This window comes from Gobio gobio (genome assembly GCF_949357685.1).
Source record: "Gobio gobio genome assembly, chromosome: 18".
In the NCBI taxonomy this organism is placed as follows: Eukaryota; Metazoa; Chordata; class Actinopteri; order Cypriniformes; family Gobionidae; genus Gobio; species Gobio gobio.
The window spans coordinates 5,038,695-5,058,120 of NC_137111.1; the positions used below are offsets into that span (position 1 = coordinate 5,038,695).

General features: G+C 41.8%; 1 protein-coding gene across 2 annotated transcripts in view; it reads left to right on the forward strand.

Moving 5' to 3' along the window:
• The window catches only part of mlip (muscular LMNA-interacting protein), a 60,916-nt gene extending 41,792 nt beyond the window's left edge, over positions 1-19,124 (forward strand). For both annotated transcript variants that reach the window (XM_079842861.1, XM_079842862.1), the window contains exon 12: positions 18,017-19,124. In XM_079842861.1, coding sequence (XP_079698987.1) covers positions 18,017-18,196 — 180 coding nt within the window. In that variant the 3' untranslated portion in view covers positions 18,197-19,124. The remainder of the gene's footprint in view (positions 1-18,016) is intronic.
• The last annotated feature ends 302 nt before the right edge of the window (positions 19,125-19,426 follow it).

The following is a 19,426-nucleotide window of genomic DNA, read 5'->3' on the forward strand; positions in this document are numbered from 1 at the left end:
CGGTTCGCTTTCGGGGGCAAAGCGTACCAGTATCGGGTTCTTCCGTTTGGCCTAGCTCTCTCCCCTCGCACCTTCACGAAGTGTATGGATGCAGCACTGGCTCCGTTGAGACTCCAGGGCATCCGTATACTCAATTATATCGACGACTGGCTGATTTTGGCTCAGTCGTACGATATGGCGGTTCGACATCGAGATGTCGTTCTAGCCCACATAAGGTGCTTGGGTCTCAGACTCAACACGAAGAAGAGCGTGTTGACGCCCTCCCAGAGGACCACGTTCCTGGGGGTTGTATGGAATTCGACTCTGATGCGGGCACAACTGTCCCCCGCACGCGTGGAGTCCATACTGGCGATGGTCTCGAGAGTGAAACTGGGCCGCAGCCTCACTGTGAAGCAGTTTCAGAGACTGCTGGGTCTCATGGCAGCAGCAGCCAACGTGATTCCGTTCGGTCTGCTCTACATGAGACCCCTCCAGTGGTGGCTGAGAACCAAGGGGTTTTCCCCCAGGGGGAATCCTTTCCGCATGATCAGGGTAACGCGCAGATGCCTTCGTTCCCTCGTCATGTGGAAGAAACCTTGGTTCCTGTCCCAGGGGCCAGTGTTGGGAGCGTCGTGTTGCCGGAAGTCCGTTTCAACAGACGCTTCCCTCACTGGTTGGGGCGCGGTCATGGAAGGCCGCTTTTCCAGGGGTCTGTGGGGGACCCGGCATTCTTCCTGGCATATCAATTGCCTGGAAATGCTGGCGGTCTTCAAGGCTCTGAGGAGCTTTCTCCCGGACCTCCGCGGCCACCATGTCCTGATACGATCCGACAACATGTCGGCGGTATCGTATCTGAACCACCAGGGGGGCCTGAGGTCGCGCCCTCTTTGCAGACTGGCGCATCAGGTCCTTCTGTGGTCCCAGGGGAAGTTGTCATCCCTCAAGGCGATGTACATTCCCGGGGACCAAAATCAGGGAGCAGACATCCTGTCGAGGCAGGGGCTGAGGCCCGGGGAATGGCGGCTCCACCCCGAGGTGGTGGAGGCTATGTGCGAGCGGCTGGGCCCGGTGGAAGTGGATCTATTTGCGTCTCGAGAGACGTCCCACTGCCCGCTGTGGTTCTCCCTCACTCATCCGGCCCCTCTGGGGCTGGATGCCATGGCACAGACGTGGCCGAGGCTGCGTCTGTACGCTTTTCCCCCGATTGCTCTGCTCCCGGGAGTTCTGGAACGTGTCCGCCGGGAGGGCGTCAGCCTTCTCTTAGTAGCACCCCGGTGGCCCACTCGAGTATGGTTCTCCGACATCATCGACCTGCTGGACGGTCCCCCATGGCAGGTCCCTCTGAGGAGGGACCTGCTGTCTCAGGCCAGGGGTACGATTTTCTACCCCCGGCCAGAGGTATGGGATCTCTGGGTATGGCCCCTGAGGGGGCTCAGTTCCTAGCAGAGGGCCTGTCGGCAGGTGTTGTGGAGACCCTACTCAGTTCCAGAGCTCCATCCACCAGGAGGTTGTACAGCCTAAAGTGGAATGTATTTTCCACTTGGTGTAGAGAGCGGGAGGTGAACCCAGTTAACTGCCCAGTGGCTTCAGTGCTGGAGTTCCTTCAAGACCGCTTCTCCGCCGGTCTTTCCCCGTCCACACTTAAGGTGTATGTGGCTGCCATTGGGGCTTTCCACGCACCTTTAGGTGATGCGACGTTGGGAAGGCACCATCTGGTTGTACGTTTCCTCCGTGGGGCTCGGAGGATGAGGCCTGCGGCTCATTCCAGGGTCCCAACCTGGGACCTGGCAGTGGTGCTCGAGGGTTTGGCTGAGGCCCCCTTTGAGCCGCTGGAGTCGGCTGAGGCGAGAATACTGACCTTCAAGGTGGCTTTTCTCCTTGCCATCACTTCTCTGAGGAGAGTGGGGGACCTCCAGGCCTTGGCGGTCACGCCGACTTGCCTGGAGTTTGCCCCTGGCATGGTTAAAGCCATCTTGCATCCCAGCCAGGGCTACGTGCCCAAGGTGCCATCTAGCAGGGCAAGGTCAGTGGTTCTCCAGGCATTCCATCCTCCACCTCACGTGACGGCGGAAGAGAGCAGACTTCACCTCCTCTGCCCCGTGCGGGCATTGAGGATTTATCTGGAGAAGTCTGCTCAGTGGAGAAAGTCAGACCAGCTGTTGGTGTGTTTTGGTTCACCCAAGAAAGGGCTGCCTGCGTCAAAGCAGACAATTAGTAACTGGATTGTCCAGGCTATAGCCATGGCTTATCGGGTGCGCAACCTGCCTTCACCCTTAGCCGTGAGGGCCCATTCTACCAGGAGCATGGCCTCCTCGGTAGCCCTCCTTTCTGGGGCCTCTATGCTAGACATCTGCGAGGCAGCTGGGTGGGCCACTCCTCACACCTTCATTCGTTTTTATAGTCTGCATCTCCCTGAGACGCCTGGCGCGAGAGTGCTCGTCCCCTAGTTGTGCCTGGTTCCAGCTTCACACTGGGGTGGGTATGATTGGTGCGGGATAGTTGGTACTCGTTCCCCAGAGTGTCGTCACGATGACGCAGTTCGAGTTCCCTCGAAGGGGAACGTCTCGGGTTATGACTATAACCCTTGTTCCCCGAGAAGGGGAACGAGACACTGCGTCTCGTGTCCACCCAATCATCAGAGCGCTCGCTTCATCGCAAAGAACGCTATCTCTGTTTCGTTCAGACGTCTCTTTGTATCTTCCGGGTATGCCGTCACATACGACGTCATCACGCAACACCAATCGGATTGGGCTGATTCTACAGTTTCTTCAGACGCTTTACGCGAAGGGGCGTTCCCCAGAGTGTCGTCACGATGACGCAGTGTCTCGTTCCCCTTCTCGGGGAACAAGGGTTATAGTCATAACCCGAGACGTTTGTCCCCTCTAGAGATCCATGTAATTCTGCGTTAAAATGAAGGCTAATTTGTGGCAGTTTTCTGTTCTATAGACAAAACTGAACTCTGCTGTTACTGCCATTTATTTGCACACACTGTCTGTGGTGTTTTAGCATCAGATTTACTAAAGGATTTAGGCAATTTAGGGTCGGCAGTTCGAATGCAACCACAAAATGTGTGCTGAACACAGTATGCACAGTGCAGTTTCAGACTCCTTCTGCTGTATGGTGGAGGAGGCAGCAGAGGTCGCGATCAGGCACGCTCTTCAGGCATAGGCTGTGGAACCGGTGTGGCCAGGAAGGGAAAGCCTAGTGTGGCATCTTTAAGAGAAATGTGCTGTTACTCCCATAGAGTGACTGCAGAACAAATACAGTGGCAAGAACAAGTATGTGAATCTGTGAAAATGGGAATCATTTTAATTAAATGAGAAGGATCATACAAAATGCATGTTATTTTTTATTTATTATTGTCCTGAATATATTCTACATAAATATTTTTTACACATAGTCCACAAGACAAAAATAATTGCTGAATTTATTAAAATTACCCTGAACAAAAGTTTATGAACCCTTGATTCTCAGTGCTGTGTGTTGTTACCTGATGATCCACGGCTGGCTGTATGTGTGTGTGTGTGTGTGTGTGTGTGTGTGTGTTGTTACCTGATGACCCACGGCAGGGCCGTGCACAGACCTTTTGAGGGGCATGTGCTGAAACTGAAAAAGGGCACCCCCTCTGTTCACCCGCCCCTAAAGGCCTTTGCACACTGAGTCCGAAATTTTTGCATGCGAATTTCGTACTCAGTGTGCAAAGGCCTTAACACTTTATTATCAAACACACATGACATGCTTTATTTACATTTTTTTGAAGATTTTCACTATTTTTATTGGGGGAAAAAATGCCTTTTTGAATTTCTGTGTGATGGGAAAATGAAGTAGAGCAAGTTCGGCAAACCGCGGATTCGAACCGTGATCAATTTGCGTCAACTTTAAACAATGCGCTTTACCCCTGCACTATCACGGATATCATTTATATGGTGTCTTCTGCAATTCTGACTGACCCAACCAGACCTTCTGTGAAAAAGACGGCCTATTTGCACTTAATGTAACGACAACATTACTGTAACCATCTTTTACTACACATGTGAAAACGAGAGAGTATAGAGATTCAAAAATTAGAGAATATGTGCATATATCAACAACGTAAATGAATTAAACATGTGACCATGATATTATTACATGTTAACAAATTAATTGTATTAGCAATCATAAATCCAAGAACAAATTTCTACGAAATATATTTGACCTAGATGACGAGGATCACTCAGTCACTTTGTGTAAGTTCCAGTAGGAAACAGCGCGGGCGCTCTTGGCGGTCTATGGGCGCACCTTTGCTTATTTATGATTTTTCGGTGGCAAAAACAAATTAAATGTGGTTGTATTACTTATCAATATATTATTAACATTTTACAGAAGCCAAACTCAAATGCACTTACCAAAACTATTGATTTATTGAAGCAGGAACAAAAAACACTACCACCAAAAAAAGGGCACTTTGGAGTGTAAGGGCAAAAAGGGCATGTGCTCTGCACAGGTTGAGCCCTACCTGTGCACGTGCCTGACCCACGGCTGTGTGTGTGTTTTGTGATGGTTGTTCTTGAGTCTCTTGTTTGTCCTGATCAGTTAAACTGACCAATGTTCTTCAGAAAAATCCTCCAGGTCCTGCACATTCTTCAGTTTTCCAGCATCTTTTGTATATTTGAACCCTCTCCAGCAGGGACAGTATGATTTTGTGATCCATCTTTTCACCCTGAGGGACTCAAGCACAATTATTAAAAAAGGTTCACACATTCATTGATGCTCCTGAAGGAAACACAACACATTAAGAGCCACATTAAAATTGTCCCAATTTTCTTATTTTGTTTAAATATCAATTTTTTTCATTTAGTACTGCCCTTCAGAAACAACAGAAGATACTCACATGTTTCCCGCAAGACAAATTAAGTACAATTGACCTTGATCTTCAAATTCAATAAGTTTTCACCTCCAGCTCTTAATGCATCTTAATTCATCCATCCATCAGTCTATCTATCTTATAGTCTATCTCTCTATCTTTTTATCCATCCACCCACCTGTCCATCCATCCATCCATCCATCCATCCATCCATCCATCCATCCATCCATCCATCCAACCACCTAACCACCTACTCAACCATCCTTCCAACCATCCATCCATCCATCCACCTAACCAACCATCCATCCATCCATCCATCCATCCATCCATCCATCCATCCATCCATCCACCTAACCAACCATCCATCCATCCATCCATCCATCCATCCATCCATCCATCCATCCATCCATCCATCCATCCATCCATCCATCCATCCACCTAACCAACCATCCATCCATCCATCCATCCATCCATCAGTCTATCTATCTTATAGTCTATCTCTTATAGTCTATCTTTTTATCCATCCATCCACCCACCCGTCCATCCATCCATCCATCCTTCCATCCATTCAACCATCTCCCCAACCAACCATCCATCCATCCATCCATCCATCCATCCATCCAATCAACCACCTACCCAACCATCCATCCATCCATCCATCCGTCTTATAGTCTATCTCTCTATCTTTTAATCCATCCACCCACCCACCCATCAGTCTATCTATCTTAAAGTCTATCTTTTTATCCATCCATCCATCCATCCATCCATCCATCCATCCATCAGTCTATCTATCTTATAGTCTATCTCTAATAGTCTATCTTTTTATCCATCCATCCATCCACCCACCCGTCCATCCATCCATCCATCCATCCATCCATCCATCCATCCATCCATCCATCCATCCATCCATCCATCCATTCTTCCATCCATCCATCCATCCATCCAACCATCTCCCCAACCAACCATCCATCCATCCATCCATCCATCCATCCATCCATCCATCCATCCATCCATCCATCCATCCAATCAACCACCTACCCAACCATCCATCCATCCATCCATCCGTCTTATAGTCTATCTCTCTATCTTTTAATCCATCCACCCACCCACCCATCTGTCTATCTATCTTAAAGTCTATCTTTTTATCCATCCAGCCGACCGTCCATCCAACCACCTACCCAACCATCCATTCATCCTATAGTATGTCTCTCTATCTTTTAATCCATCCGTCCATCCACCCATCCATCCATCCATCAATCCAACCATCCAACCAACCACCTATCCACCATACATCTATCCATCCACCCAAACACACACCCATCCATCCATCCATCCATCCATCCATTCATCCATCAGTCTATCTATCTTATAGTCTATCTCTTATAGTCTGTATTTTTATCCATCCACCCACCTGTCCATCCAACCACCTACCCAACCATCCATCCATCCTATAGTATGTCTCTCTATCTTTTAATCCATCTGTCCGTCCATCCACCCATCCATCCATCCATCCATCCATCCATCCATCCATCCATCCATCCATCCATCCATCCATCCATCCATCCATCCATCCATCCATCCATCCATCCATCCATCCAACCAACCACCTACCCAACCATCCACCCATCCATCCTATAGTATGTCTCTCTATCTTTTAATCCATCCGTCCATCCACCCATCCATCCATCCACCCATCCATCCTTCCATCCATCCTTCCATCCATCCATCCATCCATCCATCCATCCATCCATCCATCCATCCATCCATCCATCCAACCAACCACCTACCCAACCATCCATCCATCCATCCTATAGTATGTCTCTGTATCTTTTAATCCATCCATCCGTCCATCCATCCACCCATCCATCCATCCATCCATCCATCCATCCATCCATCCAACCACCTACCCAACCCTCCTTCCAACCATCCTTCCAACCATCCATCCTTCCATCCATCCATCCATCCATCCATCCATCCATCCATCCATCCATCCAACCCAACCATCCATCCATCCATCCATCCATCCATCCATCCTTGTATAGTCTGTCTTTTTATCCATCCACCCACCCGTCCGTCCATCCATCCATCCATCCATCCATCCAACCATCCAACCAACCAACCAACCATCCATCCATCCTATGGTATGTCTCTCTATCTTTTAATCCATCCATCCATTTTATTGTCTATCTCTCTATCTTTTAATCCATCCATCCATCCATCCATCCATCCATCCATCCATCCATCCATCCATCCATCCAAACACCTACCCATCCATCCCCCAACCAACCATTTGCGTTTTATATCAAGAAACAAGCAAATCAAAGCGTCAACATTCCATATGTACTTCAGAAGGAATTTAAAATGTGCCACTAGAAATGCTGCAACATGCCCTTCTGGGTTAGACTTATTTCCAGCGGGATCAGGAAGTGCATGCATCACTAGAACCCAATGTCACGAGCAATTCCCAACATCAGGACATATATAAATCCCTCGAGATAAGATCACACTGATAGACACAACATGTCTCTGCAGAACCCTCAGAGAGACCAAACACATCATCCATGTATCAAACTAATTATAAATGCCGATGAACCCCAGACACAAAAACTGTCATCCAGTTTTTTTTTATAATAAAAATCTTCATCTGACATCCCATTCAAATGAGGTGACTGATAAGGAATAATTGTGGTGGGTAATACAGTACTTAAAGTAAAGTTCTGCATTATGATAGGCAGAAATCAATCAGAGCTAATGAATGGAGGCACCCAAAACTGGTTTGCAGGTCTGTTGTGATGACGGTGTGGACGAATGGGGTGTTATTTATAACACAGTCTGACACAGTTACTCCTCGTGTTTACTGGATAACAGGTGAGCCAGGGGAAAGCACATCAAATGAGCACAAATCAAATAGCCGCGTTGCTGTTGCCTCTCTGTGTGTCTCTCAGAAATCAGAGCTTGGCAACTAAACCAACTGAAATAGGCCTACTACATCATACACATGTTCTACTGTTTGATATGTGTATTTAAATTATTTAAACCTTGTACGATATGATACACGAATGCATAGAATCGGAAATCAAACAGCCGTGCTTGTCTCAGTGCGTCTCTCAGAAACCAAACCAGCTCTCTGTCAAGAGTAGCATAATAATCAAGATACATATACAGCACATTTTCCATGACTGAATATGTCTATTTAAATGTTTTAAACTTTGTTTGATATGAAGTACACCGATCAGGCGTAACATTATGACTAGGTGAAGTGAATAACACTGATGATCTCTGTTAGTGGGTGGGATATATTAGGCAGCAAGTGAACATTTTGTCCTCAGAGTTGATGTGTTAGAAGCTGGAGAAATGGGCAAGCGTAAGGATTTGAGCGAGTTTGACAAGGGCCAGATTGTGATGGCTAGATGACTGGGTCAGAGCATCTCCAAAACTGCAGCTCTTGTGGGGTGTTCCCGGTCTGCAGTGGTCAGTCTCTATCAGGAACAGTGGAGAACCGGACACAAAGCACAAATGCTTCAGGAATGGTTTGAGGAGCACAACGAGTTTGAGGCGTTGACTCGGCCTCCAAATTCCCCAGATCTCAATCCAATCGATCATCTGTGGGATGAGCTGAACAAACAAGTCCGATCCATGGAGGCCCCGCCTCGCAACTTACAGGGCTTAAAGGATCTGCTGCTAACATCTTGGTGCCAGATACCACAGCACACCTTCAGGGGTCTAGTGGAGTCCATGCCTCGACGGGTCAGCAAAAGGGGGACCAACACAATATTAGGACGGTGGTCATAATGTTATGCCTGATCGGTGTGTACTTCAAGTTCATTTCATGAAGTATACTTAAGTAAAGTTCAAGTATATTTTTAAGTATACTCTATGTAGTAAGTATCCTAAATAAAATTCTGCTTGGGAATAAATTGACCCACTTTTTAGCACATCAAACTACTAGTTTAGTAGTTTTATACTGCTAGTATACTTGTAAGTTTTCTTTTAGTGATCATAACATCATACTTATAGATTACTATATTATTTTGCACTTTAAGTATATAATAAATGTATTTATTTATATATAAATTTTTTATACTTGAAACATACCTTTAATTCTTTCCTTATAAATATTTTATTCTATCTTCATGCATCCTTTTTATCAACAAAAATGTGAGTTCCATCAAAAAATCTTCACACATTTTAAATAAAAAGCTGAGAAAATCACATGAAAGTCACAAGTCGTCATCCAAATCAGATTCAGAGCAGTGATCAAAACACAGATGGAGTCCATCAACACCTCCAAAGCTTCACAGTCCTCTCGCTCTTCCTGGGTCCACATTTCAATTAGTGACATTAGACAGTTTTGAAAATCAGATACTTATGCAAATCAGAACTATATGCCACAATGCAATGCAATACAAAATCTAAATGCTACTAAACACTAAAGCAAAGAAAAAAAAAGCTCTGTGATCTCATGATGCATTGTGGCTTCTGTTTCTATCATTGTTCAGCCCTTATTTGCCATCGGCATAGGATCATGTGATGAGACAGCGACGATGATAAAACAAATCCTAGAAGATGTGAGCTCTGTAGAAATGACCGTGTGTACGTCACCTCTCCCAAACGCTAGCTTTTAGAAGCGATCTACGGTTGAGGATGCCAGTGTTTTGACACTTTAAACACTGTATTTATCTCTTAACAGGCTTTTTATACAATCGCAGGCGCTAAAAGTCATCAGGATTTGTCACAAAATTATTGTCTTTGAAGAGGATTACAGATAAACAAGAGTTTATTTCACTCTCTGACGTCTTCAGACTCTCCTCTGACCATGACATTTAAAAACGACTTCAGGTGTGTTTGACATTCACGGCTCGCTTCATTTCCACAGAAGGCGTACACCTGTTGCAATATTTCTTCAATAATGATTCTTTTGTGAAATCCAAAAGCAGCCGGATGCACTATATGACTATGAGGAATTCTTTTTGTCCACATATTTCCACATGTTGAAAGATCATTCTACCTAAGGGAAATTTTTGTGACTTCATTTTTTTGTACCTTTAATAATTTTTTCCTCCTAATTTCGAAAATGTTACATTTGCCAGAATTTCTTTCGGCTTGTCCCTCCACCCAGACGTCTAATTTATTTGATCATACACGTTTGATTAAACCATCAAAATATGAGGGTAATACAGTATATATATGTACACACACTGATCAGGCATAACATTATGACCATTATGAATATTGTGTTGGTCCCCCTTTTGCTGACCCGTCGAGGCATGGACTCCACTAGACCCCTGAAGGTGTGCTGTGGTATCTGGCACCAAGATGTTAGAAGCAGATCCTTTAAGTCCTGTAAGTTGCGAGGTGGGGCCTCCATGGATCGGACTTGTTTGTTCAGCTCATCCAACAGATGCTCGATTGGATTGAGATCTGGGGAATTTGGAGGCAGAGTCATAGATACTGACCACAGCAGATAATGTTATGCCTGATTGGTGTCTATGTATATTAAATATGAGGGAAGAACAAAACATTCAACTTTAAACATTAAAAAAAGGCAAAAAATAGAGCATACATTGGCTACAACATAATCAGTTATTAATATTTTGTTGGTTGTTGTCATGTGTTTATCATTTCTTTGCATGACAGCCTGGCCAAAAATATGTCATGTTTCATTGGATTATCACAAATAAAACAATTTAATCCTGCAATATGCTTACAAAATCTTTACTTTTTTTGTTGTTGTAATATTTAAATAAAGGAAAATAAGCCAATGTCCCTCACGTTTGGCCACTACCGTATTTAAACTTATTTTTAAAATCCTCATATATCCTCAATAATCATGACCTACTGAAAAAGAAAATTCATGAAAATGCAGGGGTCCATAGGAGAAAGATGATTGAGAAATATAAGTGAGATGATCTGTTAACACATTCACAGTAAGGACGGATGGGTTTGTCTGTCAGACAGCATCCAGATCTTGAGAGTGTCAAACCTGCAGCTCTGTCAGTGCCGTGGCCGAAACATATGCAATGCTTTTGAATGGTTGAAAAGACGCCTATCTTGTAATTAATCATTTAGATATACAATCTCCAAATCTGTGAGATTGTTTTTTTATTCTGTGGCTTCAGAAGTCTGAATGGACTACTTTTAAACAAAATAAAAGTGATTTAGTAAACAAAACTTTGACTGCAAGATGCAGGTTTAAACTTACGCATTACACTTTTCAGATGCCACATTTTCACGGACACATCCCATTAGGTGTCCATGAACTAATCTTACAAGAGCGCATTATGTACTGAATAAAGAACTAGTGATGTTTGGGCTGTATGGATAAATAACATTAATGATCTCTCGCTGTCATGTAGTATTTTTACCAAGCCGAGCAAAATGGCTTTCATTGAAAGGAAACTCCAAGGCTTTTCTTGACAGTGTCATTTATTTTGCATACAGGCTTATCGACATGATTTTTTTCACTTCCTACATGCAGAGAATGTCTGCTTTATTCTCTAGAAAAATAAATCACCTTGAAAAAGGAAGCCCGCAGGCACATTAAATGTGTAAATGACTTTATAAAAGCTGTTTGCTCATGTGTTCAAGCCGTCAATGTGACAACATAACTAGACAAGCTGTGAGCGCAGTAATGTCTGAGATGTTGACCGCTGTTAATCTAGCTGTACTTCATTTGCACAGATAGACTGACATTTGCAAATGATTAACAGCCGTCAGGAGTTTGCTTGTGTGCTCTTTAGCATTTCTCCAATAGCTGACAGTGTTGTTACCTTAAGGAATTATTCATGTCTGATCAGGTTGATGCAGACAAATTGTTATTACTACTTCACTCCAATGTTATTTTTTAAAATAATAAATATAGCTGCAAGCAGCAATTATCAGGGTTCAAGCGATTTAAGGCCCTTAAGCACATATGCATAAAAAATATATGATGTTTTATTTAGCAAGCATGTAACCACTTAAATCATACAGTGAATTACCACGCGATTACAGAGGCATAAAACTAGTGACCGATTTCTTTCGAAATTCTTACAGACCTCTAGATACACGAGTTAAACATGCCCACTGAGTTTCGTTCCGATCGGCCTCAGGTAAGACCTTGTCTAATAGGTGCTCAAACCTCATTTGCAGATGGCGGCCATGTTTTTTGAGATACGCCTGTCCTCATAGACTATCATGGCACTTTGGACAAAGACAATGCATGCCAATTTTCAAGTCAACTGGACTAATGGTTGCGTGGTTATAGCAAGCCTGCAGCACTCCTGTAAATAACTGAGGCCTCCGCGCCTCGATCGCCCCCAGGTGGCCGGTCCCAGTATAGGTCATAATCCCGTCCCCCCCTGTGGATTTTAATGGACGCGAGATAAATTAAACAATCAAATTACACTTCATATAATTTTTCCCCAAAGTTGCTTTCTGTCATTTTAGGCAGTTTTTATCACATTTATTTCATTTCAAGTGTTCGTTTTTTAAATAAGTTTAGTTTTAGTTAGTTATTTGATGCTATAAATGGGGGGTGTGACCTCATGATTGAGAGCTGAGATTGACGGCTTTTCTGAGTGAACTTTTTTCGGGATTTTTGGGAGGAGAGTGGAGCTTTAGCTTCAATTTCCATAACTGTTTATTTCACACCAACATAATGAATTGTTCTGCGGGCTTTTGACATTGCGCCTCTACTTCCTGCTCTCTACTGTGCTGACTCGGTCCCAAATCTGCGCAAAATGTCAGCACCATTAGACCTCCGGAGGCTTCAGTTACTTCAGCGGAAGCCAATGAAGTAGCGTTGTCCATATTTTTTTATGGTCTATGGGTTATAGCCATTTTCAAGTTTTTTCCCTGTTATAGTGCCACCAAGTGGCCAATTGTCACATTTTTTTTTCATGTGACCTAAAGATTGAGCTTATACACATGTGCCAAGTTTGGTAAAAAAAATATCTCGTTCCGTTTGCAAGTTATAGCCATTTTAGTAAAAGTGGCCCCGCCCAAAATGCATGTGTTTTGTTGACCACAGTATTATTGTTGATCATTTTTGAGAGGGGCACTTTTTTTGAGCCTCCAGTGGTGAAATTGATATAAAATAAATACTGTTGTGACAACCTACCCCAGTATTAGGGTTAATTTTTACAGTGGTTTGGTGCATCAATTTTACATCCGTTCAAAAGTTTATATTTTACAAGAAGAGCGAACATATTGTAAATGCCAATGCTTATACACTGAACAAAATTATAAATGCAACACTTTTGTTTTTACCCCCATTTTTCATGAGCTGAACTCGAAGATCTAAGACTTTTTCTATGTACACAAAAGGCCTATTTCTCTCAAATATTGTTCACAAATCTGTCTAAATCTGTGTTAGTGAGCACTTCTCCTTTGCCGAGATAATCCATCCACCTTACAGGTGTGGCATATCAAGAAGCGGAATAATTTAGAAAGAAAGAAGAAATATAGAAGAAAATTATTTTGTTCAGTGTATTTTGTCAGAAATAGTGCATCTCTTTGACAAAAAAAGTAAATTTAATAAAAAGATTATTTATTATTAAATATTTTTACTATTATTTTTTAATCTCAGGGTTGACATTTGACACAATCATATTTTGGCTTTTTCATAGCCTTTTGGTCTCTAAAGCATTGCAAATTATGTCGTTATGATTATATTGCTGTGCCCACGAAGCTGCCATTATTATGACACAGACAGTGAAATCAATATGTAATTGTAATTGTGTCATGAAAAGCTCCCAATGTCAGAGACCCATTTCACCAAGAGGAGCTCCCAGTACGGTCCTGTAGATGAGATGTGATCACATTATTCCTAATTGATGGCTTGGATGGCATGTGACAAGAGGGAGTCTGATAAACAGCAGGTAAATTGGTAGCTGTAATGAGTTATGAGATGGATATGTAAGGATAAGAGTGATTGATAGCCTATTAGATTGATGAAAAGTCCATTTAGACAGTGTCTACTCACTGGAAGTAGGTGAACAATGTTCAAGAATAACTCGTCAATAACTGAATTTGATAGAGAAACGTAATCATATGTTTAACTGCAAAGACCTTCTTTTAACATATCTGCATGTATAATATCGGCAAAATAGCATGTTTGTAGTTACATGATGTAACTACAGAAGAGTCAAGTTTTAAATAGGAAAAATATCTTAACTCTTTGGTCGTTTTTGAGCGAGATGCTAACGGTCTGATCAGATTCAATGATCTATGCTAAGCTATGCTAAAAGTGCTACCACCAGACCCGGAGATCGGCTGAATGGATTCACAAACGGTCAAACTCAACTGTTTAACTCTAGGAGAGACGGAGAATGAGCCTATTTTCAAAAACAGTGGTGTGTTCCTTTAAGGTCTGTCAACAGGTTGATGCTGACCATGCCATGGTCTTGTTTAAAGTTAAAGGAGATTGTGTCTTTTCTGTTGCTGCTCCACGTCTGTGGAATTATCTGCCGGGCCACATTAGGCTCTCTTCCAATGTTGAAAGCTTCAAATCTGCACTAAAGACATATCTTCTCTAGCTTTCAGTTGATGTAGTTTATTATATTATATTCTCCTTTTTATGAAAGATGAAGTTTATGTACTTCACTGTCCAAAAGTGGTAGATTGTGCAGCACTTTAGTCAGCAGTAGCTGTTTTAAATGTGCTTTAGAAATAAAAATGCCTTGCATTTGAACTTTGAGCGTCGTAACTTGGCAGATGTTGTTTATGCTCCAGCAACATTACACACTAACTGAAGTTTAAAAAGTAAAATCATAATCAACCACCCCTTTAACCTATTCTAGTACACCCAATAAAAATGACCTCTTAAAATAGCATCATAAGGTTTTTAAGATACAATTGAGGATTTGAGCTGTATGAAAACTTTCTACACTTGTTTTACAGTAATCATTCTGGTTGCTGGACTGGCTGAAAATGTATTTTTTCATAAGGATAATTCTCACTCTATTGCTCTTAAAAAAAATGCTATCTTGCCTCAAGATTTCCCCATTATTCATGTCCAGATCCTTCATTATCCATCACTGAATAGGGCTTGGCGGCTGCTGATGTTCTCAGGCCTCTAGAGAGCGAGATATTGATCGCTTAGCTTCTGTCTAAGATTGTCTGTAGCTGATTAAGTGTTTGTGGATTGGCTCAGTGTGAGCGTCAGTGTCATTCTCCATCCTGACTGAGGGATCTGTCTTTTCAAAGAATCAGAGGGAAACTCTTTCTGTGTTTCTTCAGGTTTTTCCTTGAATTTTCAGAAATAGTTTTATCTTTATTATATAAGAATAGTGATGTGACAGAAAATTATTCACATTTGCATGCCCATATCACTAACAAAACAGCATTATGGTAATACCATGTCTTTTTGATAATTTATATAAATACAAAATATTGGTAGTATCATTTGATGTAAATACCATGTACATGAATATTGTGATTGATTTGGGCTCTCTGCACTTAAAGGGATAGTTCACCCAAAAATGAAAATTATCCCATAATTTACTGACCCTCAAGCCATCCTAGGTGTATGTGCCTTTCTTCTTACAGACGAACACAATCAGAGTTATGTTAAAGAATATCCTGGCTTCCAAGCTTTATAATGGGAGTGACTGGGGGTGTGAGATTTTGAAGTCCAAAAAAGTGCATCCCTCCATCATAAAAGTAATCCATATGGCTCCAGGGGTTAATAAAGGCCTACTGAAGAACAATATCCATATTTATAACTTTATAAACTATAATCACTGGCTTGTGGTAACGGCCGTCTAGTTCCAGAAGAAGAGTGACCTCTGACCCGACATATATATGAATTAGATATTCAAATATCAAGCATTACAACATAACAGTAGCTAGCTAAATATAATATTTATAACTAATAATACCATATGGACGAGTATAAAACCTATAAAAAATAGTGTACACTTATTATGATATCTACGGTAATCTGCAGGAAGCGCAGAAAGACGTGCTTTGAGGTGTTTTTCATTCAGCGAGTCTTCAGTAAGACCTTTCAATAAAATAAAACCATATAACACCTTTTATTTTCTTTCTGTGTAACATATAAGAGAATCATTTGAGTCTTTTTTTTCCCAAACAATATTCAATGGTAGTCAAACCAAACTGGTTTGATTGCCACATTCTTTAAAATATCAAACAGGTTTGGAACAACTTGAGGGTGAGTAAATGATGACAGAATTTAATAGCAGTAAATTCACTTTAATGCATCCTAGCTCAAAATCAGTTCTTTACTGTCAAGTGCATTTCTGTGTGACAAAAGTTCAATATTTAAGTTGTTAACTGCATTTGCAGTAAATTTCAATAATTTACATCATTATTTGTCACTGTCCTACTTTTATTTATTTACTCGAATTTAAGGCAAAAACATTCATGGGGGAACTCATGGGCCAGATGGGCTGGGTTTGTCCAGGGCCGAATTTTAGCCCCAGTCCAGCCCTGGCGATTAACATTAAGCTTTGTATCAGTAGAAACCCAGTAGTTTTCTTTGAAACCAAATGTTCTGCGATGATCTGGTGTGTCAGCTCCTCACTCTCTGATGAATGAGATCTGACTCCTGCTGTGTTTGTGCTGAGACTCTCGTTCGGCTCACACTCTATTGAGCAGACACTTTCAGTTTTTAATTGTAGTGTCTGTTCTCTAACTGAACGAAATGATTTTATTACTATAAAAATCAAAACGACGGTGGTGACGGTGCCGCGGTGGGCAAGTGATGTAACCGGTAGGCGTGGCTTTGGGAGTGGCCTCATAGGGCAGCAAAGCAAGTGCATTCTGGGAGTTGTTGTCTTTCATCCACATGAGACAAAAATACATTTTATTTTATTCTCAGTCTAGAAGGCACCAAATTCAAAAGTAATTTCACATTTCTACTACATATCTTCCCAGCGCTGAAGTACCCATTTAAGGTTGAACCACTGGAGTCACATGGACTATTTTAACAGTGTCTTTACTGCCTTTCTGGACCTTGCAAGTGTCAGTTAAATTGCTGTCTATGGAGGGATCAGAGCTCTCGGATTTCATCAAAAATAGTTCTGTTCTGAAGATGATCTGAGGTCTTACGGGTTTGGAGCGACATGAGGGTGAGGAATTAATGACAGAATTTACATTTTAGGGTGAACTATGTCTTTAACCCCAGGTACATTATGAGCAGTGTGAAACGATTTGGTTTGTCCAGGGTTAACTAATTCAAGTGTGAAAAGCCCTTATCGTGGTGTATCATGATGTGACCATTTGCAATCATCACTTTACCTTAGTAAAGTCATCAGAACTGATCAACGCATCCTGTATTCACGCATTTTACAATGTCAATAACATCAATTAAAGGAACCCTCCACTTTTTTTGAAAATAGGCTCATTTTCCAGCTCCCCTAGAGTTAAACAGTTGAGTTTTACCGATTTTGAATCCATTCAGCCGATCTCCGGGTCTGGTGGTAGCACTTTTAGCATAGCTTAGCATAGATCATTGAATCTTATTAGACCGTTAGCATCACTTTGAGCTGTCCCATGAGTGCAGCAGCGCATTGATATTACACAGCGCCTGAAAATAGGCTAACTTCAGTCAACATAACCAACGGGACAACCTGCTTACACAGGGAGCAATGGGGACTATTTTCAGGCGCTGTGTAATATTATTGCGCCGCTGCACTCATGGGACGGCTCAAAGCTCTTGATTATTACGCAGGAATGAGAGTATAGTTCCTTCATATCGGCCTAGAAAATCACAACTTTTAATTTTCTGTCAGTCTTAGTACACAATGTAACTACAGAAGAGTCGAGTTTTAAATAGGAAAAATATTGAAAAGTCATTTTTGAGCGAGATGCTAACGGTCTAATCTGATTCAATGATCTATGCTAAGCTATGCTAAAAGTGCTACCGCCAGACCCGGAGATCGGCTAAATGGATTCAAACATGGTCAAACTCAACTGTTTAACTCTAGAGGAGCTGGAAAATGAGGATTTTTAAAAAAAAAAAGTGGAGTGTTCCTTTAAGAGCAATATGTTTGTGTCAGTCTCATTAAATCCACCCCAGGTTATTATTATTTGCATTATGGCATGGCTAATGAATGAGTGGGTGGTGTGAAGTGTCACAATCCTAAAATAAGCTTTCTTTTTGTAAAATAAACGGTTTTGTGAGACCGTTCTGCTTGAGTGGTTTGAAGATACACTCGCGTGCCATTAGTAACCAGAGCGTGTTTTCAGTTCGTCAGCGGGGCGCTCAGCGCTGAAACCCGAGCAGATGGTCGAGGAGCTTGTGGAGTGGGGCTTCCGTCGGAGCAGAGAGAGGACTATAAGACCAGGCTGACATCTCTGATCACGCAGACCAGGATCTCCACACAAGATGTTCCCGTCTCCACCAACACCCAGGAGACTCACATATGAGGCTAACAACGGAGCCTGATCGGACAGTAGCTGTGACTACACATGGAAACAGCTGTTCAGTGCAGCACACGCCAAACATCTTAACAACTACTCATTCCACTATTAAAGGTGCACATGTACATTTTGTCTAAATTAATGAATAGTAAAATGGTGTACGCTTACATGAGCTCACTAATCAGATGGAAAACACAACTTGAAAAGGCAATTTGACATCAAGAACATGTCGAGATTTCATCCCAAAAGAAAATACATTTAGCTGTTGTTCCATTGATGAGAGCCAAACACATTTTTCTCAATTACCCTTTACGCATACTGTAATGCATTATAAAAATATGTTTAATGCATTAATTATGTCTTGCAATGCACCTTATAATGCATTGGATGATCTCATGAATAATTGTAACCTACAATACTTATCTATTCATTGTTACACCTTTAGATCTGCAAATGTAATGCATTTTAACTTTTATTTATGAAAACTTACAATGCATTATAATACACATTATGAATAGCTTCATAATGCTTTATACATAAAGGCTTTAAGTAAAGTGTTACTTAATTTTCTTGAAATATCATGGAATAATAATTACTCAAACAACAGGCTTAACTTTTGTATTCATTTTTTTTTCTTGTTGATTTTGCTGTGAAATGTGACCATTTGATAACCGGGCTCATGTTTGTAACATTCACCTACTAAGAGCCTTTAAATAATAGACATGTAATTACTTAGTGCACTTACAGCCGTCCAGTCAAAGAGCGATTGCTCTGAAAATGGCCTTATGTCCGCATTACATCTACAAAGTGCCTTTGATAAGATATCGCCTTTTCAATTCAGTTAATAATAATTATATGCCAAGTCTAAGACATTTCTTTGTACTGTTTGAACTCAAAATGCAAATTCATATTATACATTTTCTTCTCATGCCGATCTAGTTTGCTGTCTAGATTTGTTGGGTTTTCATTTCTTACGGCTTCTTTCTCCAACGAGATTTCATATCTGTCTTTCTTTTTTTTTTGAGCCCACAATCAATGTTCATTTAGAGCACAGAATAGGTCTGATGTTTGATTTCTTAATAAGCCATTTACTGCAGATATGCAGTTCTGTCAAAAGCTGCATTAATGGTGCCTGGAGAAAATCAATATCGGCCCAGTCAATATTTGTCTGTCTGATTTTGACACTCTGGTCCAGGGTTTCCTAACTGGGCGTTCACAATCTCAAATTATATATTG